This window comes from Cavia porcellus, unplaced genomic scaffold (genome assembly GCF_034190915.1).
Source record: "Cavia porcellus strain 051 isolate PalLab524CR breed Dunkin Hartley unplaced genomic scaffold, mCavPor4.1 scaffold_23, whole genome shotgun sequence".
In the NCBI taxonomy this organism is placed as follows: Eukaryota; Metazoa; Chordata; class Mammalia; order Rodentia; family Caviidae; genus Cavia; species Cavia porcellus.
Genome location: NW_026947506.1, coordinates 31,267,656 through 31,291,846, shown reverse-complemented (window position 1 = coordinate 31,291,846; position 24,191 = coordinate 31,267,656). Strand labels below are relative to the sequence as shown.

The following is a 24,191-nucleotide window of genomic DNA, read 5'->3' as shown; positions in this document are numbered from 1 at the left end:
TCTCCTATGGTTCCAGAACAGGGCTGAAAATTTGTGCTCAGCAGGTTTGGAGAGTGAGGCTTGGTCTGCAGTCTTTGGAGATGTAATGCATAGGTTTTCTCTACCTGTAAAGGGCAGGTGGGGAACACTTAATTGAGGCTGGTAGTCCTTGTTATATGACACTCTCTGGTGTGTTAAGGTAATTTCACCTGTTTGTAAATATTTCACTCATGCTGGACACTGTGGGTCTGAAGAAGAGAGTGTTCTAGACATGGTGCTGCTTCCAGGCCTGTGATGGGCCCCAGAGCCCCCTGGCCTCATCCTTTGCCCCATCCTTGTGTCCTCACCCCCCCACCCCCGCTGCCATGGCCTGGCCTTGTCCCTCAGCTTCTCCTCCACCCACTTATGGCGTCTATGGCAGTGGTGTGGTGCAGGAGTCACTCCGCTCCCTGTGGCTCTTGGTCTTTCCCTGCTGTCAGTCAGAGGAGAGACTCTCTGAGCTCAGGGTTTTAGTGCTAGGAGCAGATTCCCCTTGCTTACCGGTGTAGTCTTTCTGGGGCCTCCAGATTTCCCACATTTCTAGGATGTTGGACCTCTCTGTTATACCCATGCTGCTCCAACCCCATTGTGCTCCCGTGCCTTCTAGAAACCTCCCTCCTCAGCCTGTTCCTTGCTCCATGCCCCTTCTTACCGCTTCTCTACCCTGGCCCTGTCACTTGGGGCGGGGTGGCCCTGCCTGACTGCCTCTTCAGCAGCCTGGTTCCCTTTCTAGGGTCAGATGCTGACAGAAGTTGGTGGCTGGAACAACTTGGAGACCTCAGGCAGACAGGTCCTATGAGTGGCTAATGGGCTCGTGGCAGGGAAGAAGGGACTGTTGTGGCTCAGCCTGTAGGAACAGTATAGGTTTGCTCCTGAGGTTCACCTGAAGCAATAAGACTTCAGACATGTGCTTTTTGGTTTGTTTGCCTTTGTGATGACTTTGCTGTCTGCATATGACTTAGCTCACCAGGTACTCTCAGCCCTGCTTGCCCTGCAGCCCCCATGACAGCACACAAGCTGCAGTGTCTTCTTCCTTGGCTGCCTGTGTTTGCAGTTTTAGAAACAGCAAGGTACAGTACTGAGCTAAGCATGAGCTGGCAGGAACAGAAGGACAGTGATTTGTAGTCACATGCTGCATGTTCAAGATGCAAACTGGACAAGAGGACATAAGCATTGCAGTGAAAGGACCCTGCCTCTTTTTCACTGTCCTGGCTATGGGTTCACTGTACACTGTGGGTTCACTATACTGGCTGCTGCTGGGCCACTGGCACCATGGGTTGCTAAGGTAGGGACTTCAGCCTACCTCTGTAACGTGGGTCTCTATAGTGATGAACAGTGTTAACCAAGTTCTGGGCATGCAGGGTCTTCCCTGGGTGGCACTGCAGATGCCACTCTGGAAAATGTGTTGTGCTTACCAAACACAACTTGTGCTTTTACCAAAGGCACTGGTTTCTGGATCTCAGTGCAAATAATTATAAATAGCATTGGCAACAGTGTGAGCATTGGCAGGACACTCGGGAGCTGTGCACAGGGTGAGACAGGTCTCCTCTGCAGATGTGTCCAGCGCATTGCGGATGTCATATCCCCACTGAGAAATGCCACCAGTGGCCGCTCACTGTTGACTGAAAGGTGTCCCTAAGGATGAGGGACTGCCACCTCCTCCAAAGCCCTAGCACTGGGTGTTTTTAACTCCACTGTTGAAAGAAGCTCACTGTGGAATGCCCTGCAGAAGACCAGCCATCAGACTGTGTAGTGGGTGGCTGGGGCTGGGCCTGGGGGAAGGAGGTGCTATGGGGGTCCAGAGCCCTTTGAGTACAGGGCCACCTTGGAGCTGAGGCACCTAGGGCCTGTGGCAGGTAGGCTGTGGTGGTATTTCTCTTGCCTCTGGGATCCTTTAGTTGCCCTCTCATGACCTTCCCAGGCTGCTTCAGACACAGGAGACCCCTTATCTCCATAGCCAGAGGAAGGAGGAGGTACTCGGAAGGATGTGCCTTTGCATCATTTCTTGGGGGAAGGCTAAAGGCTAAAGCTGAGGGATCACAGGGACGGGGCAGTAGGGACTGCTATGGACACTGCCCTCTTTGGGCTGGTGAGGAGGCTCCTTCTTCTGGCCCAGCACCCTTCTGTGGGACGTGGGTTTGGAAAGGAGGGCTACAGCAACAGGAAGCAGGTCTGGCAACTGCTCCAGTGATTCTCACAGGCTGTGCTCTGGAGCGTTTGGCCTTTATCCCTACTGCTGTTTCCTCATCTGCTCTGTTGTGGTTGCTCGGAGGTCAGGGATGAGGAGTCTTCTGCTCTGTTTTCGCTTCCTGTGATCAGTTCCATGTTCATTCACTGCTGTCATGGCGGCTGCACAGTGAATGACGGAGATCGTGAGGCCTATGAGCGGGGCCCACCCTCATCCATCAGACGCAGAGGGATGGCTTGATTCAACCTGTTGTTGGAGATAGTGCCCAGGGCAGGCAGGGCCCTACCTGCTGGTGGCCCTCCCTATGGTGTGGTCAGAAGCCCTGGGAAGAGGCCAAGATCCACAGAAAAGGGGAGCTCTCGCTGCACTGGTGATGCCAAAACAGAACAGTGAAGTCACCAGCATTCACACCAAGCTGGCACCTGCCCTTTGCCAGCCAGGGCTAGAATTTGGGTAGAGAGATAGGGCTGGCTTCCAGGAATCCACTCCCTCTTGTCCAGGGCTATACCACGGTGTGTGTCCCCAAGAGAGTGTGGGCTGCTGTGTGATTTCTAACTCAGTGCATCACTGCAGGCCCACAGATGGTTGAAGGCAAAGGCTTGGTGACATCCTGTCCTTTATTAGGTTCTACCCTGATTCTTCCTGTAAATGCAGTTTTAAAAATGTTCACTTACTATTTGAATAAACAACACACGTACGTGGTGCAAAGTGAAGAGAGGAGGAACGTGTTAAAAATAAGCTGTCCTCCGCGGGTCCCAGCTTGTCCTAGAAGCAGCAGTGTGGTCCTCTCTGGGTGTCCTGGTAGCTGGCTCACTTGCTGGTCTGTTGGACATGCCCTCAGATCCTCCTCCTGCAGACCTATGAGGCTGCAGTTAGGACCTCTGTCAAGAAGCAGAGAAACAAAGGCTCAGAGAGCTTTATATGATAGACACCCAGGTAAGTAGTGGGGTTGGGTCTTTATGACCCTTTGCTGTTTCTGTCACCCTCAGAGCACAGCCCAGATAAATTTACTACACCCCTCCTTAGAGACAGGTGTGTTCCTCTCACACACACCTAGCCAGGCCTGAGAGTGATACCAACACTGCCAGTGTGACTTGCAGGAGGGTCCCTGTCAGTGGAGGTTTTCATGGCCAGCCTCTGCCTTCTCTCCTGCAGACCACTGACCTGGTGCAGATACTTGTTCCCAAGTCAGCCTTCAGCAACTGCAGAAGCTCTGATCCCCTCTCTTCTGCACCTATACGTGTGTCCCATCCTATGCATCCTATGCACAGCCCACCAAGGGACACACTGCTGCCAGGCCTATTGGCTCCCCCAGGGCCATGGCTGCCAACCCTTTACCCTGAGCGCTTGAGTTGTTTGGAGCAGGCGCTGCTGGTAATTATGCCTCTTAATCTAGGAGAGTGAGCCAGAGAAAGAATATCAATTTGTATATTAGCCTCAGCGATTGGAACTGGGTGATGCAAACCCTCTCTCTAGGAGATTAAATTTGAACAGAACAGGAGATATCCAGGGTAAAGTTGAAAAATTGCTCTTTGATGATGGCAGCCAGCAAAGCCCACCCTTTACAAAGCCTACCCCATGCGCACATCCCCTAGGGCACCTTGTCCATGCTCACCTGGTGGGCATATGTTCAGGGCCCGCTGTGCTCAGTTGCAAAGTCATTTTCTTTGGAGCTCTTTTTGTAGGGAGGTGAATTTTAGAATGGGGCTTCATGGCTTTGTGGCAGTTGGCAGGGTCTCTTGGAAGACACAATCCAATTAGTCCTTGTGTTCTCTTTGTTTTAGGCTGACTCTAAACACTGGGTTTTCTCAGTGAAGTATGAAATAGGTAGTTGTAGGCTGCAATATTAATGCACTTCCAATTTTCTCTTCCCTTCTTACTGGGCACACTAATAGCAGCGTAGATTAGCTCCCGTTGACTGGAAGAGAGCTGATAATGGATGCTCCTCTCTTGGCACAGTGCCAGGGCTAGGCTGGCCAGCACAGGGAGGACAGGTCTCCTAGGGCTGTTCAGCCTCACCCACAATGGACTGGGGACTGTAGGCTACAGCTAGCCACCCCAAGTTGACAGCTTGGGGAACAGGTGGGATGAGTGACCACAGGACTATATGTTATTCCATGCCTAGGAATGGTGCCCAGCCCACAAGTCAGGAAACTGTTAGGTGGTTTCACTCCCCACTCCCCTTGGGAAACTCCCCTCAGCTTTTGCTGAATTCCAATGAGAAAGGGACAAGGGGAAGGGATCATGGGGCTAGGTCAGGGTTTCTTTGGAATAGCCATGGCTGTGACCAGCGAAGTCCCAAACCCAGGGCCACAGTTAGTGCTAAGAACCATTTGGCAGGGCAGCCAGCAGCCTCACTTAGGTCTCATCTCCAGCAGCCTGGCTGGGCTTTCTTCCTTTTAAAAATTGATGTGTTTAAATCATGTCTGAAATTGGGTGACTGGCAGGTAAACACATTTTCTTCTAGTGAGGTCTTAGCTCCCTGTGTGTGTCCTCTGCCTATGAGAAGCCATTCAATGCCTGGCTTCCATCAAAGGCGGCATCCACGGGGACCCAGAAGCTGGGCAGAGGAAGCTGTAGAGGGAGTATTAACCCATAGATGTGTGGCGATGGCTACTGTACTGCACGTGGGGCTGCTTAGCAGAGCAAAATGAGGGCAGACTGACAGGGATCATCCTGAGCAAGTGGGCTGCTGGCATGGCAGGTGGCTGCTTGGTGGGGCAGGAAGAATGTTGGCACAGGCTTAGAGAAAAGGGACTGGCCTTGTGAGAATAAAGTTGAGGGTCTGTTCCTTGTGAATCTAAGATTACATATAAAAAGGGTTTTTGGTGTTTGCTTTGAATATTGTTGCAGAGATAATCACTTCTCAGTTCTTTCTTGGAAATCATCCAGAAATACCAAGAAGAATGAAAAACAGAACAGCACTTTTGTTTAGGCAAAACTGAAATCCAGCTAAACCCAAGCCCTAAGCAGGAGATCAAGGGCCTGCAGTCTAGGAGGAGTGTATGGTCCAGAGCCATAGCAAAGAGCTCCGAGTGAGAGCCAGCTGCGTGAGAACCACCTCAAGGATGGGAGCCTTTGTGAGGTGTGGTCCTGACCCCCTTCCCCATTTTGCAGCTTTGGGGCAGAGGACTTGCAGAGGGACTATGCAAAGGAGGCCACACATACCTGTGCTTGAAGCAGGAAGGACAGTTGTCACAATGAGGAGAAAGCCCTTCACCCAGAGAGAAGTTGTGGCTCTGATTAAACTTGCCGCAGATCCACTGGGTTGGGACAGAGGAAAGAAAACAGCTCTATCCACCCACAGTACACAGCTTTAGGTGTGAAGTTGGAACTCATAAAAGTCACTTTCAGAGATGAGCAATGAAGGTTATGTTGTTTAAGTTTATGAGACAAGAGAAAAATAGAAAAACAGGATAGAAAAGCTCATAGAAAAAAGTTGACCTCAAGTAGATGAAGATGCATCCACACATTTTGCCAAGAAACAGAGGTTAGCAATCCTTCCAACTGCAAAGCAGGAGGAAGCGTGGTGTCCAGATAGAGGACTAGGTGCAGCCAGGGCTGGGTGTGCGAGAGGGCAGGGGACAGGAAGGAGTGAGGAGAAGGCGCATGGGAGGAGCACATGGAGAGGCTGGGACTGCAAAACCTGGGGGGCCAGCTGCAAGAACATTGCCTATTTAATCAGAAGAGTCAGTGCAGGAGGGAGGTAGAAGACAGTAACAACGTAAATATTATGGGTTCTGGTGGATTTATATATTTAATAAAAAGAGTTGAGACAAGAGGATGAAGGAACAAAACAGAGAATGAGTTTCTCACCATCAGTAGCTAAAGATGAAAACATACCCTGTCAAGGTAGCATCAAGTAGTAAGAGTGTATTTAACTGTGTGTTAGGATTTTCCACAGGCTCATAAACCAACAGGATCTGTCTGTCTAGAGAGGTTGATCATACGGGATGGGCTCATGTGACCATGGAGGCTGAGAGTCCGACAGTTTGCATGATCATGTGATTGTAGGGGCCGGGAGTCCCACAGCATGCCCCTGCCAATAGAAGAGCCAGTGTTGAAGTTCAGCTGGAGGCTGATGGCCTGCAGTGCAGGAAACGGGATCCCAGCCCAAGACAGGGGAAGATGAGCTATGAGATAGCCCAGTGCAAGCAGTGAGGAAGGAAGGAATCCCTGCGCCTTCCTTCTTTGTTCTGTTCAGCCCTAGTAGGGTGGGTGCTGATGCCCACACTGGGAAGGGAATTCTCCTGAGTCCCCTGATTCTAGTGCTCATCTACCCACAGAGAAGGCGTTCATATGGCACTCCCGGCACAGGCAAGTGGACGTGTGGTGTTAACCCACACAAACTATATAAAAAATAAACCTTCAAGAGGGTGAAATATTTGACTAGACACTCAACAGGACATGCAGTCGATACAGCTTAGCACAGGAAAGTATGGGCACAATGCAAAGATAAGAGTTACAAAAGCAGCCAGTACAAAGAGTACACACCGTTCTAAATATTAAGAGAACTACCTCTAAACCAGTAAGCAGTATTAAAATGCTATATAGAAGAATTTAAAAAGCTATAAAAGATGAAACATAAGAACATGATACAATAGAAATAAATACAAACATGAAAATATAAATGGGCCAAACTCTCCTACTAAAAGGAAAAGACTTTCTGGGAAAGTTGGAATTTGTGTCCACAGAGGCCACCTGGAAGTCATAAACATGGAAGCAGGAGGTCTGAGTTTGCACAATAAAGTGTTATGGACAATGGCTGGGCGCATCTCACTGCTGTTGTTAGAGACCTGTGTGGGAGAGGGCAGCACTGCCACCCAGGAGGCACATAAATCTGAAAGCCTAGTGGAGATCCAGCCTCCTTGGCCTGTAATGCGAAAAAATTTGAAATCAAGAACAAGACTAGAAAAAGAAGCTCTTAGCTTGAAAATTCAAAAACAAACAGAACAAAACATTTTGTCTCAAATGTTGGTAGATAGAAGTATAGCTCAAAAATTCTGAGAAATAGTCATAGTGAAGGCACTCATCAGAGCTAGCAGAAAGCATGTATGTTCACGGTTTAAATACTGTGAAACAATACATGGACTCACCTCCAGCAGCAAGGGTGAAAGAGCAAATAAAAGAAACCTGAGTAAAACAAGAGGGCTGTATAAAGGTCAAACAGAAGCTAATAGAGAAAGACAAAAAAACTAGAAATAATAAGAGTCTACATAGCTGTTGTTGGAAATGAAACCAATAAAACAATGAATTCTTCACAATTCTAGTAAAAAATTACTAGAAAGCATCACCACCCAAAATAAGAAGTAGGACTGATTGCCTTGGCATTGTGGCTAGCGTGGACATGTGCTGGCCAGGGCCGAACAGGCATTGTGTGTGTGTGTGTGTGTGTGTGTGTGGCTGGCCAGGGCTGAACAGGCATCGTGTGTGTGTGTGTGTGTGTGTGTGGCTGGCCAGGGCCGAATAGGCATTGTGTGTGTGTGTGTGTGTGTGTGTGTGTGTGTGTGTGTGTGGCTGGCCAGGGCTGAACAGGCATCGTGTGTGTGCGTGTGTGTGTGTGTGTGTGTGTGTGGCTGGCCAGGGCTGAACAGGCATCGTGTGTGTGTGTGTGTGTGTGTGTGTGTGTGTGTGTGTGTGGCTGGCCAGGGCTGAACAGGCATCGTGTGTGTGCGTGTGTGTGTGTGTGTGTGTGTGTGTGTGTGTGGCTGGCCAGGGCTGAACAGGCATCGTGTGTGTGCGTGTGTGTGTGTGTGTGTGTGTGTGTGTGTGTGTGTGTGTGGCTGGCCAGGGCCGAACAGGCATTGTGTGTGTGTGTGTGTGTGTGTGTGTGTGTGTGTGTGGCTGGCCAGGGCTGAACAGGCATCGTGTGAGTGCGTGTGTGTGTGTGTGGCTGGCCAGGGCCGAACAGGCGTTGTGTGTGTGTGTGTGTGTGTGTGTGTGTGTGTGTGTGTGTGTGTGTGGCTGGCCAGGACTGAACAGGCATCGTGTGTGCGTGCGTGTGTGTGTGTGTGTGTGTGTGTGTGTGTGGCTGGCCAGGGCTGAACAGGCATCATGTATGTGTGTGTGTGTGTGTGTGTGTGTGTGTGTGTGTGTGTGTGGCTGGCCAGGGCTGAACAGGCATCGTGTGTGTGTGTGTGTGTGTGTGGTGCCCCGAATTATTATATCATAGCTCTCTTTCAATAACTGCAAAATCCAAAGTAGATTGAATTTTCCTAGAAAGTTGTTCATCAGTACTGACTCCAAAAGAGATAGAAATTGTAAACAGGCCACTGAGGTAGTGTGAAATTGTCACAAAGCAGTCACTGCTGCCATGCCTTGCTCTTCCCAAGAAAGTGGCAGGAGCACATTGAAAGAGCTCACCGCTGGGCTGCGGGCTGTCAGGGTGCAGGTGCCTCTGTGGGCCTAGGAATGGGTCAGAGCACAGAGGGAGGAGGCAGCCCCTTGTGGGTGAGCCATGTGTCCACACCAGTGACTGAGATTCCACAATCTTGTGTGCACACACATACCACACATACCACAGAGGAACCATGCTGGTGATGATCATGGCCAATGTACTAGAATAAAAGCCAGTGGCACCTTCAAATGGAGTATCCTGCTCTGTCCCATGCTGCTCTGACAGTACCTGAGCCTGGGTGATTTATAATGAACATAAAGTTAGTTGGCTCACAGTTCTGGAGCCTAGAATATCCAGGATGAAGACCTGCCTCTGGCAATGAGGTCCGGAGGGGAGTGGGATCTGAGGGCTGGCCTGGGACTATGACACTGACCTATAATCCCTGATGAAGCTTCAGTGGTCCCTCCAGGCTGTTGGCCTCAGGGCCACTGGGTTCTTAGCAAGTCCATATCTAGTTGGAGGGAGGAGCCTGTGGGCACCGGAACCCAGGTTGGCCCTGAGTGAGTATTTGCTGGCACCTGGGTGGCCCCTGGCCAGTGGCCTGCCTGCCTATGCCTGCTCCCATGCCTTGCTCTGCAGCCTGGGTCTGTTGGGTACCCAGGTGCACCAGAGCAGCTGCCGTCCACCTTCCGAGCAAGGCAGGTGGCTCAGTCCATTCTATGGAGGAATCTGAAGTAGCAAAATAAATAAAATACTGTGATTGCTCAGTCAAAGGCTCAGTAAATTTAGAACATTCTTTCCAACTGCCTTGTCCCTGTGCCCCAGAGGTTTCTGTGTTTCCCCTCAGCAGTCCCCAGAATGGCTGTGTCTCAGTGGCTGATGTGCAGGCAGGAGCAGTGAAGAGAAAGGACTGCATTTATACAGTTTAGTGCACCTATTTCCCAGTGGCTTCAGGTCCTGGGGTTCCCAGGAAAATGGTCACTGCTGCAGATGCCCAGCATGCGGTGAGGGTTCTGTTGCTGGGGTGCATAGGAGCATGGGCGCTGGGCAGACCTGGGCATCTCCACACTATGGACTGTTCTTTTTCTTGCAGCTGGAGATGGAGCTGAAGATGCTAAAGTCTCAGCCGAGCTCTGCCGAGCCAAGCTTCCCATTCTGCAGAGAGGAGATGGACACACTCAGGTCAGTCCCTTGCTCAGGGTTGCCGGCTGCCTGTGTGTCATCCCTCCATAGCTGGAGTCTGCTTGAGCCCCTACCTCTGCTCCTCCTTTTCTCTGTCTCACTCGGTCCTTTTCAGTTCCTTTCTGCAGACCGGTCTGTGCTCAGCTAAGTCTTTCTGGTGTCCCTTCCATGGCTGACAACCAGGCCCTGAGCAGCCCTGCACTCAGGAGAAAGCACATCTGTCAGGGTGCCTGAGGAACTGCCTGTGTGCCAGCAGCACCTGTGTGCCAGCTCCAGGGACAGCACAGGCAGTGGTGTGTTGAGGGTTACACAGGCTAACATCTTTCAGAGAGGGAGTCACAGAGGCAGCAGCTGGACCAGACGTGTTTCACACGTCCGCCGGGACCCTCGGTCCATACATCAAGATGAGTTGAAGATGCTGTGAGCCGTGGTTCTTCCAGAGCTGCTTGTTTCCCTTTTCCCCATAGCCAGGTCAGTGTCCTGAAGGAAGACATTCTGGAACTCGAAGTACAGGGCTCTGAGGAGCCCCTCCTAACTCATCAAGCCATGTTGTTGGCCCTGCAGATTCAGTTTCTAATTGAAGTGGCTATGGGTGCATTGCCAGCATCTTCCTGGCATTGCTGGCAGGAGGCACAACTTAGGACAGAAAGTGAGTATGGCAGAGTGGCTGCCTGCCTCTCACCTGAGTGTCTGCCATGGGCCAGGCGTTAGACGTCCTGGGCTTTCCATAGTGGAGCTGTTTCTGATGGGAGGGAGAAACCGGGCCACCAAACCAAGGCAAGTCCTGCATGTGCTGCTGGCATGGCATCCACTGGGTCTCCCTGGGCTCCGTTTCCAAGCAGTAAAAGATGGAGGACCCCTGCTTGTAGGGTTGCAGAGAGTAAAACCAAGGAAAGGTGTGTGACGCCTCAGTCCAGCTGGGGCAGAGGTGCTGGGTGAACAGCAGCTCTACTGTCTCCTGGAGCTGAGGTCTCCCCCGCATTTCCAAGACATGCACCAGCACCTCATAACCAGCTCTTTGGGGATACACGGGGTTCCGGGTTGTTGTGCGTTGGTTCCATCATGTGTTCACTCTGACGCATGTGCCAGGGGTACTGTCGGGGGCTGTGCTGGAGTCACAATGGTGAGCAGAGGTACACACTCTCTTCCTCAGTTTTAGAGTTTAATGAGGACTTGAGGGGACATCATTCATGGGGAACTGTGACTCTAATTGGGGGTGAGAAGAGCATAGTGGCACTGTGAGTGCAGTGATTCCCCCCTCGCAGCTCCCTCCGTGCCATCTTGGGTTAGTGGGTATAAGAAGAGGCTGCTGCAAGCAGGGAGCTGAAGGCCAGGCCTGGCTCAGTGGGGGTTTGGCATTTATCCCACTAGCAAGAAGCCATCAGGAATTAGAATAGAGAAGCAACACAATTTGATGTGTTGCGTCAAGCAAGGGGGCTGCCAGGGATGGACAGGGATCTTGGCAAGGGTGGGCCGCTGTCCCTCAGCCAAGTGCTGGGCAGGCACTTCCAAGCTCAGGAGCTCTTCCTGGGCAGAGAGAGTGGAACACACCTCACACACATCCACTGACTCAGGGGGCAGTCCCTGTCTGAGATAAAGACCCTTACCGTGGGTGGGCTGGGTTCAGGGCAGGAGATGGTTGGGCGAGCCAGAGGGTGCAGCATGGAAGGGACTCTGGACAATTTCCCAGTGCGTGGCCAAAGATGACAAGGGCAGCCATGCTCCAGCCTGTGTCTGCTGCACGAGGAGCCAGAGCCAGGAAGTGCCACCCATGGAAGAGGACAGCCGAAGGCAGGTGGTGGAGTAGAGGGCTGGCCCGCTGGCAGCGGGTGGAGGAGTAGAGTGATAACTGTGTGGCGGGCGTGTTCTGCTGCAGGGCGTCAGCTGAAGCTGCAGAGGGGGATGTTCCATCCTGGGCCCCAGCATTCCTTCTCTCCCAGGCCTCTCAGTTTCTGCAGCCCTATTCTGGCCAGGTAGAGTGTGGTGTGGCATAAGTGGGATTTGGGCAGGATGGCACACTTCGAATTCGTTCACGTCTAAGACTGGGAAAGGGCCTTCCCCTGACGTTCGGCATGCCAAGAGTAGAACCTTGACAGAGAACGCGGTCAGCATGTGCCAGAGGCTCTCTGAAATGCGGCAGCCTCCCTAGTTCTTCAGGCACTTTGTCCTCCAGCTGAGGAGGCCTGAGGGTGGTGTGGGCTCTCACATGTACCATCGTTCCGTATGCCTGGGGGTTTGGAGCGGGTGACAGGAATGCCCAATGAGCAGGGCCTGTACACCAGGACTTGATCTGGACAGGTACATGGTGGAAGATGGGCTGTGTTACTGTGCCTGCTCCACACTCCAGGACAGCGGAGGCTCAGGATGGACCAGCGTAGAGTTGAGCTGCTGCCTGACCAGTGTGTCCCCAGCATTCCCTCCACATGCCCCCTTGCAACTCCCAAGGCTTCTCTCTTCTATAGGGGCAGGTGTCCAGGGTTCCTTGTCCATTGCAAGGGTGGCTTCTAGTCCTCCCAGCCCTTCCTTGCCACACTGCCCTGCTGGGTCCCACCTGAGCCATCTCCCTAGTACAGTACACTCATGGAAAAGACACATAAAGTGTATGTAAATTGTGTCACATGGCTCAGTTTCCCATCATGTTACAGGATGGGTTCAGTGCATCAGGAAGATGTATTGGTATTTGTTGCCTTCTGTTCTCTTGAATAAGAACAAGAGGTTGCCATGTTTTCTCTTAGGGCACCATCCTGTGATCACACGAGGCTGCCCTTCTGGCAGGGTAGTCAGGGTAGGGTTCTGACTAGCTGGAGACCCCACCAAGAAGCTCCCCAACTCCAGCGTCCCAGCTTGCCAGGGATATTGGCCATGTTAGGGGGCGGCACTAAGGATGCTGTCTGTGAAGGACTGGTCCTCCTCTGACCCCTCCCAAGTGAGTATGAAGTGAATTTCCTATGGCCTCTTGCTATAGGGTGGTTTCTGAAGCAGTTGGCTCACAGGAAGACCGGGGGCCCTCCCCCAGCACCATGATTGACCACAGGGGAGATGGGCAGGGTGGCAGATGATTGCTGGGCAGACCAGGTGGCTCACAGAGGGCACACTTACCTAGCTGCACTTGCTACCTGTGGGCAGGTGGGGAGGCTTGTGTTGCTGGGGTAAGCCAAGTATATCCAGCACATCACAGCTTCCTTCCAGCATGGAACAGTGGAAGTCTTGGTGCAGATTGAAGTGGCAGCAGCTGAAGCCCTTTCAGCTGGAACAAATCTGGGTTCGTTATTTTCTGCTGTCAAATAGCAGCCCTGGCAAATCCTAAATGTTGTCTGTGGATTTAGCAACTGGGTAGATTTTCAGTAATTCCAGAAGCTCACATGTCTGTGCCAATGCCTGTTAGTCACACTTCGGATCCTGCTCCTTTCCCAGCCGTGCCACTGCCTGCAGGGTTCCGCGAATGTGCTGGCATGCCCAGGCTCTGGAGACACTGAGGTGCTGGCCCACCTTGGCAGACAGTGGGGCATTCTGAACCCTTCCTCATGTGCGCTCATGGAAGTGTATACCAGAGATGGGGCCCTGAGCAGCTAGCTGGAAGTCCATTGTCATTATGAAGTGTTTTGTCATTATGACTTTCCTAGGGGATCCTGGCTGGGCTGCTTTGCTTTGCTGGTAATCGTCCTGCTGACAATTACCATCTTCTCTTCTCTTGGCCTGGTGTCCTCTCAGATACCTGGGCCTGGCAGGTGTGACCCTGTGCCACCAGCCCCTGGAATCACATCAGGCCATCACTGGAGGCTCAGCCTCCCAGTTGGACCTTAACCCCAACCCCAACAGGACAACTTTGCCCTGCCTTGTGCAAGGTCTTATCCCCTGCCCAGGAGCTCTCTGCTTTCTCTCAAGAGAAGGAGCATCTAGTACTCTGCGGAGACGTTAGGTCCTTCCCATCCAGCTGGTCAGTGGCAGCCCTTCTCCTCCCAGATCCTCCCCCTCCACCTACAGACCTGGGCAGATACAACAGGCCAGTGAGAGAGGAAAGCGGCCTGCTGTGGACCCAAGGACTGAGGACAAGAGATCCTTTGCCTCATGTGTCCAGGAGAAACTCTCAAGACCACACATTCAGAACCAGCCACAGACACAGAGAAGTCTCTAAGAAAAGCCAGATAAAAAGGAGAAGCAGCCTAAGTGCGGGAAACCTTTGTGATTGTGTCCACCTGACTGGCTATGTGCTGGGAAAAGAGATGGCCCTCTAACCTGCCCACAGAGGGACATAAGCAGCTCACATGGTCCCCACTGGTGCCCATGTGGCAGGGCTGGAGCCAGCTGTGGTCCCTGCTCCACTGAGGCAGGTGCTGTTCTGACTGTCCTGCTACGGTGAGGTCAGGTGCTGTGTAGGGAGCAGAACCTCCATTGCATCCTCAGCAGAGAGGCAGAGCAGGATGGTAGGGCAAAGAAGGAACCAGTGTCAGAGACTTCCACACCCTGGCATGGGGCCATGGGAGGTGGCCCTGGTTTCCCCACCTCTGATGTCAGCCAGACACTGAGGGGAACTGAGCTCATGCCCACCTGTCTACAGGGACTCCACTGTGCTGCGATGTGTCCATGGCTGGTGACACTTTCTCCTGCCCCAGTCCAAACTGGTCACTAGAAGTGTGCCAGACCCCAGAACCTCAGAACACAGAAGAGAAACAGCTGAGTGGAGACTTGGGCAGATCCACACCTGTGCCCAGGATGCCTGCCAGCACTCACCACAGCTGGCTGGGCGGGGGAGCAGCTAAGATGCAGAACTAATTGAACGTCACTGTTGCCTGACAGGGCCTCCCCAGCGTCTGCAGCGACTCTGTGCATGGTTTCCTCATGCCCACCGGGGGTGTCCACTATGACCAGCCGTTTTTTAGGTCATAAAACAAACCTTAGGAAAATTAAAGGAATCAAATCATACAGCGTATATTCTCTGGCCACAGTCAACTCAAAGTAACAGAAGAATAACAGGAAAATTTCTAAACATTTGGAAATTAACAACATGTTTCTGAATTGCTTGTGTGTCAAAGAGGCAGTCTCAAAGGCAAAATAAGCACAACTGAGCAATAATGAAAATACACATATCAAAGCTGTGTCAGGCATGGCTAGCCCAGTCCCAAGAGGGACACTTAAAACACTTGAGTTTGCAATAGAGGACAGGAGGTCTCTTAACTCATGTGCCCACCTTACAAACCTGAGAAGAGCAAAAGCAGCTCAGGGTAAGCAGAAAGAAAGAAATAATAAAGAGCAACAATAATGAACATAATAAAGGTATTGAAACAAAGAGCTAGAGTTTTGAAATAAATTCCATAAAATTGATAAACTTGCAACAAAGCTGACAAGGATGAGAAGCCCCAAGATATAATTCACTGGGGTCAGGAATGAAGATTGGCCCCGGTGGGAGGCTCTGCAGGGGTGGAGGGATATTCCGAACATTGGACAGCTTCGCACTTTCAGATTATTTACTTAGAACCCCTAAACTACCAAAACTTAACCAAGATGAAGTAGCCTATCTGAATAGCCCTATGCACAGTAGAAAACTGAAGTTGTAATTAAAATGCTCCCAAGAAAGGTATCTCCAGGCCCATATGGTTTCCCTAGAGAATTCTGCTGAAGGGCTGCAGAATCATTGACACCAATTTAACACCGCCTCTTCCAGAAGATAGAGGAGGTGGCCAAAGTGGAGGGTAGGGGAGCGCACATCTGCCAGAGGAGAGCGCAACAGCGCCCAGGTGTCAGAATGAAGCTGTGTCTTGTGGCAGAGGTGGGTGTGAGCCAGTGAACCTGATGGTGTGGACCACTGGGGTGTCGGCTCCCTGGAGTGGATACTACTGTGGTGGACTTCGCTGCTATCAAAGGAGCCAAGCGAGACAGTAGGGGACCCTTTGTCCTTTCTTGAAGATCTTTATTTCCTAAACCCACTGCCTTCCAGCATCCTAAACCCACCCCTTCCTCCGTCCCAGAATCACTCCCAGGGACTTGTTTCTGATCTGAGTGGCATAAAAGCTGTTTAGCTTGCCACTCCTGCTCGGGGATCTAGCTTTGTAGGGTCATTGCCACTTACCCACCTACTTATTTCTGAACCTCTGAAGGTTTTTGATGTTGTCTCTTTCATTTTCTTTGTCTTCAGGTGTAGGCCTCAAAGAAGTGAGAAATCCTTCACTCTTGCTTCTGAGGCGTTTTGAGGGGGGAGTTACAAATGCATGTGTTCAAGCTGCTGTCTGTAGCTCAAGCCTTTGTTTTTAGTTGTTTGAAGCCTGTTTCCCCATTTTATAACAGAAACACTCTCTGCGCTTTCATGGACCTTCTGTCAGTGTTAATGTAGTTTCTCTGCCATACAGTTGAGGCGCGCCTAGTGCTTGTGTGATTTTGAGCTCCAATAAGAAAAACTGCAGCAGGAGCCACACGCACATGTTTGTGGACATATGGTCAGCAAGCTTGGCTCCTGTGCAAGAAGACTTTATTCTCTAAAGCCTGAGTTCGTTTGCCTGTGGGAATCTGGTCACATCCAGGCTTCTGGTTCACTCTGCTCCTGACAGTGGTAACGACCCCTTGCTCTGTGGTTTTAGTGAAGGCTGTTGGGGTTTCCTGCATGCTCACTGCCACCTGGCTGAGCACTATGTGCTGCCTGCGTGCCCACAGCATCTCAAGAAGGTTCCTTTAGGTGCTGAATTTACTGAAGCTGGAGTTCCACGAAGTGGAATCTTCTCTAAGGTGTGGTGTAAGGAGCAGGGCCAAGGGTGAGTGGGGCAGTCCCATGAAGTGTGTCATCTTCAGAGTTCTAAAAGATAATGAAAGCATGGGGCCGGGGATACAGCTCAGGAGTACATTGTCTGACTGACAAGCACAAGATCCTGAGTTTGATTCCCGACACCAAAAAAAAAAAAAAAAAAAAAAATGATAAAAGCAAATAACAGCTTCCCTTTACCTCTCCTCCCAGCTTAGTATCCCACACACCCCTGTGCACAGCTACATCATTCTGACAGGTATGCGCCAGAGTATGTGGTCATTATCACAGGATAGGACACAACCCAGGAGCTTACTTTTAAAAATTATTCTGTAGTAAAATTTCCTATAGTATACAATTCTATGAATTTTAATCAGCCCATACTCAGGAAACAAAATAATCTCATTACCCCCAGGTCCTCTGCTCTCCCTTTAAGCTCACCCCACTCTCTCCTGCCTCTGCCCACCACCACACTGCACCCTGCCCTGTGACTGCTGCTTAGACAAGTGCCCTGATGGGGAGTCCCCTAGTGTGTCATCCGTGGAGCCTGGTGCCTTCCCAACCCTACCCAGGCACTTGTCTGTGTGGTTGGTAATGTGGAAGTCCTCACTGCCTGATTCAGGTGGCTCTGCAGAAAGTCTTGGGACCAGGAAACAACTTTGCTCTTCTTTTCCTAGATCCTGCTGCCGCAGCTGTCTCAACGCTATGTCTTCTGTCCCCAAACACAGGTGTCTTTGCCCTATTTGGGTTTTATTTCATTTCTTTTAACAATGTGGTGCAATTTTTAGGGTGTGCCATTGCACCTTCTTGGGCGCATTTATTCCTAAGTATTTTATTGTTTTGGATGCTATTGCAAATGGAATTTTAAAAAATTCTCTTTTCATACTGGTCATTGTTAGTATAAGGAAATACTAGTGAGTTCTCACATGTTTGTGTCTTGAAACTTTGTTGAATTTGCTTTTTGCTTTTTTTCCTTTTTTTTTTTTTTTTTTGTTTTGCAGATTCTTTGGAGTGTTTATGTGTCATCTGTGAACAGGAGGAATGTACCTCTTTTATTGTTTGGGTGCCTTTTATTTCTGTGTTTTGCCTTTCTGCATTCTGCTCTGGCTATGCTGATAGAAGCAGTGGCAGCAGGCCTTTTGGTGTTATTCCCGATCTTAGGGATGAAGCTTGCAGTCTTTACTGTTGAATGGATGTCAGCTTTTTGGGTTTTGTTTTTCTGTTTTAATGTCTGTTGGGTAGCTCCCTCCTTTACCCGGTTTGTTGCATCGTTGCATCTGCCATGAATGGTGATGGATTTAGTCAAGTGCTTTTTCTGCCTCAATGGAAGTGAATTCATCAGTGGTTTTCCCACCTCCTGTGAATGCGGGGTTTACCCTGACAGGTTTCTGGGTGTTGCAACAGCCTTGCCATCCTGGTCAGTATAAGACAGTGATGGGAAGCCTTTTTGAGATTGAGTGCCCAAACTGCAATCCCAAACCCTCATATTTGCTGCAAAGTGCCAACATTGCAATTAAACCTGAACACCGGGATTTTAGTTTAGAAAAACCAACTGTTATCTGATGCTCAGCTACCGGGGAAACTGTCATGCCGACAGAGAGGGTTCTGCATGCCCATGATGGCACATGTGCCTTAGGTTCGCCACCACTGGAATGGAGTGCTGCAATGAGCTCTGGTGGCCACGTGTATGCACATCAGTGTCCTGGCGCCTGGGTGAGGTTTCCTTGTAGGGTGTTTAGCACTGGTCTAAGAGGAATAAGAAGGAGTTTCTTCCTCCTCAGTTTTTGGAAGAGTTTTTAATGAAGCCACTGGAGTTTTTAGTGAAGCCACTTTGTTGGCTGATTTAGTCTCCTGATTATGAATATATTCAGATTTCCTTATTTCTTTTTGTGCTTCAGAAGTTTGTGTGTTTTTGGAATTTATCCAGGTTATCTAATTTGTAGGCACAATTGTTTAAGATTCTCTCTTAACCTTTTTATTTCTGTAAAATCAGTAGTAATGTCTTTTTTATTTCTGAATTTCATAATTTGAGTCTGTTCTCTTTATCATTTATCTAGGTAAAGGTTGATCAGTTTTGTGGATCTTTCAGTTCATTAGCTTTTGCTTTTGCTGACTTTCTTTGTTTCGTTTCTGTTCTCTGTTTCATTTGTCTCTAATCCTTGCTGTTTCCTGACTCTTTCTTTTTTGAGTTTAACATGCACTTCTTCTGGTTTGGTGAGGCATACTATTATTGTAGGTGTTTACAGCTGTGCATCCCTCTTGCTTTTTCTCTCCAGGTACTTGATAATTTCCCTTGTGATTTCTTTGACCTAGTAGTTGTGTGTCTTTTAATTTCTGCCTGCTTACAAGCTAGTTTTCTTCCTGTAGTTGAGTTCCAGTTTCATTTATTGCACTAATTCCATTCAATTAATAAATTTACCTTATTAGAATTTTTTTTTTGTGGGCTTGGTTATAGTCCCTTCTGGAAAACATTCCTCGCGCACTTGAGAAGAATATGTAATTCTGTTGTATCTGTGTCGTTACAGTCTAACCAGTTTATTGAGTTGTTCAGTTCCTCTACCTCTTGGCTGAAGTTCACTTCTTTTTATATCTTGAAAATATTTTGTTGTATGTATGTTCCAGTTTTGTTTCATGGTAAGAACACTTAAGACCTACTCTCTGCAGTTTTCAAGTATGCGGTAACATTATTAACTGGTCACCATGGTGACTATACGTCAACGATGTACACAAATAGAGCTCTTGAATTAGTGAGGCGTGGTGGTGATATCTGTAACCCCAGCTATGAGGGAGACTGAGGAGGAGGATCAAGACATTGAGGCCACCCAGGGGAACATGGAGAGACCCTGTCTGGGGAAAAACCAAAATAAAACAAAACCAAAAACCTAAAGGTATCTTACTCTTCCTCCTCTGTGACTGACATTTTGTATTGACCAGTGTCTCCTCATCCCCTTACCCAGCCCCTGACGACTGCAGCTGTGCTCCCTGCGTCTGTGAATTCACCTTTTTAAAAGATTCACATTGTGTATATGTGCTCAGCTTTGTTCATTCACTCATTCATCAGTGAGCACTTTGGTTCTGTCCATTTCTTGGCAGTTGTAATAGGGCTGCAGTAAACATGGGAGCACAGATGTCTCTTTGGTGTCCTTTGGGTAAATATCCAGTATTAGGGTTATTGAATCAAGCAAGAGTTCTATTTTTAGGTATTGTTTTTGTTTTGCCTCTGGGTATCAAATTCAGGACCTTGCACTTGTCAAGCGGGCACTATGCCACCGAGCCATGTCCCCAGCCTCTATTTTTAGCGTTTTAGTAGCCTTCCTACTGTTTCTGTCCTGGCTGTGCTGATTTGCATTTTCCACTGACAGTGGGAAAGGGTCCCTTTCCTGGTTCCCTGCATCCTCTCCAACACTTATTGTCTTTCATCTTTTGGATCACAGTCATTCTTACTGTTCACTCCAGGGTGGCGCGATAGCTCTCCCTGCTTGTGATTCACATTTCTCCAGGGATTGGTGGTGTTGAGCATTTCCTCTTATGCATACTGGCCTTCTTCTGCAGTCTGCAATGGAAAACCTCTTTCATTACTGATATCATTACTTTATAATTCTTTTCTTTTTCCATTTTGAGGAGGTTTACAATTTAATTAGTCTATTTTAAAAAAAATTAGTCGAGGCATTCTATATTGCTTTTATTCTTTCCATCTGATTGATTTTTGCTCTTTATTATAACCTTCCTTCAGCTTACTTTGGGTTTTTATTGTCTTTTTTGCTAGTTTCTTAAAGTGGAAGCTTAGATTATTGAATTCCGATCTTTCTTGTTTTCTAATACAGTCATTCGATGCTATAAATTTTTCTGTGAGCATTGCTTTCAGTGCCTCTGAGTTTTATATGTTGTCTTCTGTTAAAAATACTGGCTAATCTTTAAGTCATGTATTGTTTTGGTGTGTAGTTACATTTTAAAATGTTTAGAGCTTTCCTGTTAACTTGCTAGTATCCATTCCATTATATATGCTAAATTCCATTATAGACCCTGTGAATATGGTTAACACAATTTCAGTTGTTACATTTGCTAACGTTTGTTTAATTCCTCAGGAAAATGGCCTGTCTTCGAGAATATGTCTGTTGTACGAGACTGGCATGTTGAGTGGGTACCTGTTGGACCTAGTGGCCAAAACCATGTCCAGTGCTGGCTCTGTCTTTATTAGGAAATGCTTTCAACTCACCAGTTGTTCTTGTGGATTTGTCTCTTTCCACTTGTCATTTTTTTCCTTTCATGTATTTTTAAATTCTGCTTTAAGATTCGTTAAATTTAGGGTTATCATGTTACCTTGGGATTTAACCCTTTTACCTTTCTGTCCTGTCCCCCTTTTGAATGGCAGCTGGCTAATTTCAGCTGGAGTCTGTTTTGTCTCATTAGTATTGCTGCTCCAAGTGGCTGGCTGGTTCTTCTTCTCTCTGCTTCTCTCTCTTCTTGTCTTCATCTGTCTCCTCCTTTCTTGCCACCATACCATTCTGGAATCATTCTTGACTTGTGGGGAAGTGCAAGTGCTGCAGACAGTTCCCGTAGGCCCCTACCTATTTTTTTGCCCTCAGCGTCCCATCACAGTGCGCGCTTGTTGGTTGCTTACTGTCAGCTAATCTCCTGCCTCCTTTGGGTCCCATCTTCCCATTAATGTGCAGTTCCAGGTACACACTGATCTTAGCCATTAAGTCTCCATGTCCCATGCTCTGTGACAGCGTCTCAGTCTCTGTTTTGAAGACTTGACGTGGCAGCCAGGTGTCCATGACCTGTGTGTGTCTGCTGTGGTTCATGGCTGAGATTGTGGATTTTGGATGGAAGATCAGGGGGTGAAGCCCTGCTCATTGCATTGTAGTAGGGAGCTCATGACAGGCTGAGGCAGCACCATGGGTGGATGGTGAGCGGGGTGGCCTGTGAGGTGCTGCTGGACACTTCTTCTGCAATGCTGCTCAGCTCTATGCTGGGGCAAGCCCTGGGCAAGCACAGTTCCAGCCTGGAGGGCGAGTGCTTGCCTGTCGTGTGGACTCCTTCCCAGTCTGTGCTCTGTGAATGTTCTCCCACCATGTCTACTTCTTTGACCTGGTCTTGCAGTGACAACCTGCAGCCAGGTCACCTTTCAGCCCACCATGGCCATCTCTGCATGTGGTTGCTGCTGTTCACTATTTGTTTGCAGTCCTTTGCCCCCTGCCGGTGACTCTCTGCTGGGTTGTTTCTGTTGAACTGCTTTGGGTGTTCCCTTGTAATGTAGTTCTTTCCAGTCTGTATTTTGGTTTTACGTCTGTGCTTGCTGTAGGACTATGGAGAGTGTTCCCTCCCTGCCACCTCCAGATGTCTTACCACTTCCGGTCATCTCTTGTCACTGCTGTGCGTCTGCCCACACTGAAAATCTCAGCAGATGATGGTACTGTTTTTGTCATCAATCCTGAAATGTTTTTAAGCCAGGCATGGTAGCATATGCCTGTGAGATCCTGTCTCACTATAAAAATGAAAAAGTAATGAGGGTATAATTCAGTGGTAATGCCCCTCTTGGGTCAGTCCGTAATACCACACACACACACACACACACACACACACACACAGAGTTTTTAAAGAACTCAACAGACAGTGTTGTTTGTTTGTTTGTCTTTTTGAGACAGAGTCTCACTATGCAGTTCAGGCTGGCTTTGAGCTCACTTTGTAGCTCAGGCTGGTCTTGAACTTGCAGTGATCCTCCTGCCTCAGCCTCCCGAGTGCTGGGATTGCATGCCTGCACCATCATGCCTAGCTGAACAAGTGTGTTCTATCTGATGAGTGACTGGGGCCTGTTAGGGGTCTGGGGTCAGGAGGAGACTAATCTGCGTGAGACCCTCAATCCACGTGCTTCCCTGCCACGCCACACCATGGGCAGCCTTGCCTGCAGCATTGTCCCCGCACTGCCTGTCTTCTGCACACAGTTCTTTCAGTCAGTGTTTCCCAGTGTATGTGATACTGTCATTGTAGGTATTTTAAGCGGGACAACACTTTCACATTTCCAGCTGGTTTCTATGTACACACACATTTACTTGCATTTACCTGCTTTGATTGGCTCTCTTCTTGGGAAACAATCTGGGAAACCTCCCAGTTTAATAGCACACTCAGTATTCCAAACAGAAGAAGTAAGTTTCTAGAATCTCAGGCCAGAACTGATTACTTTGAACCATTTGAGGGAAAACCAAATTTAGAATTGTGAGCCATGCCTTGCTTAGTGATGGGTAGGTCTGAGAAGTGTGCCGTTGGGCCAAAGGTCATTGTGTGAACAGCAAGGGCTGTGTTTATGCAAACTGAGCCACTCCACTGTCCCTGGATGACACAGTATGATGGGAAAAACACCGTGCAACTGTTGACCAGGCATAAGTACCACATGGGACTGTACTTATTCATTCACTCTCTTGCTCCTCTTCCCTGTGAGAGTTTGCATGAAAAGGAGGACAGTAAAAGAAAGTACCCTGGTTTGGTTTTGTTCGGGTTGGGTTGGGTTGGTTTTCTCAGTACTAGAGATTGAACCTAGGGCCTTCACCCTGAGCCACATCCCTAGCCCTTTCTTTTTTGAGATAGTCTCACTAACTTGCCCAGGATGTCCTGAAATTTTCAGTCCTCCCACCTTAGCCTCCCAGAATGCTGGGATTGCAGGAGAATGGCCAGCTCAGGTACCCCCTTTCCAATTCACAGACCAGTGCTATTGTTGGGTCTGCCCTTTTACAGCAAGGGTGGACTGGTGTAAAAGCAGTCACAATTGCTGTGGTTCTGCAGATCAATGTGGGAGAAGTGCATTGCTGGCACCCCGAGCCGCCCTCCCAACTGTGCACAGGGTCTCTCTCCACACTCAGGGCTGTCCCAGCCTGCGGCAGCACCCTGCAATTGTCAGCGTGCAGACCTTCGGTGGCCTTGTCGTATTATCTCTTAGTTTTTATGGTTGTGAATGCTTTTGTAAGTGATATTTTCCAGCTATCTTTATGGTACTGATTTCTCATTTATTTCCAATATAGTCAAAGTATACTTAGAATTACTCAATTTTATCTGGACTATTGAACCTTCTTTTATTGCTTAGCATACATCTGTCTTGGAAAATATTCTGAGAACACAGAGAAGTGTGAAGTACTCTCAGAGAAGGGTACAGACACTGTTTAGGTCAGGCTGGTTGACAGTGTCAGGAAGGCTGCCTGTGCCTGGTTTTGGCTGGTGACCCCTCTCTTACTGAGAGGGTGAGGATAAGGTGCTGTGGCTATAGACCTGGTCTGCCTGTTGTGCTGTGCGCTTTGCTGTGTCTCTTTGTAGCTCTCTGGAGAGTCCTCGGGGTCTGCAGTACCTGCATTGAGCGAATGCACCTCCTCAGTGTTAGGAAGATGGTCTAGGGTTTTATGCCCTCCAGTTTCTCTTCGTGTGTTTCATTGTGTGTTCTCTAGGGATTGAACCCAGGACCTTTGGACATTCTCAGCCCACCCCACTTTTTTTTTTAACTCAGTTTGATGGTCTCTGCCTTTTAATAGGGGAGGGTGATGACCGCTATGATTAGGTTCCATCTGGCCATCTTACTGTTTTCTTTTCCCAGTATTCTATCTCCTCTGCTGCTTTTTTTTCAGTGTTTCTTTTTTGAAATTGAGGTTTTCATTTTTGCTGCTTTGTTATCTGTGGGTTTTAGTGTACATCTGACATAGCGTCGTCCACCATCAAGCGATATTCCTATAGAGCACGGCCACCCCCAGCTG

The 24,191-nt window shown here is 49.0% G+C and overlaps 1 protein-coding gene across 9 annotated transcripts in view; it reads left to right on the top strand.

The window, feature by feature from the left end:
* Positions 1 to 24,191, top strand: part of Mad1l1 (mitotic arrest deficient 1 like 1) — a 308,954-nt gene that overhangs the window by 186,716 nt on the left and 98,047 nt on the right. For all 9 annotated transcript variants that reach the window (XM_063234039.1, XM_063234036.1, XM_063234037.1 and 6 more), the window contains one exon: positions 9,637 to 9,725. In XM_063234039.1, coding sequence (XP_063090109.1) covers positions 9,637 to 9,725 — 89 coding nt within the window. The remainder of the gene's footprint in view (positions 1 to 9,636; positions 9,726 to 24,191) is intronic.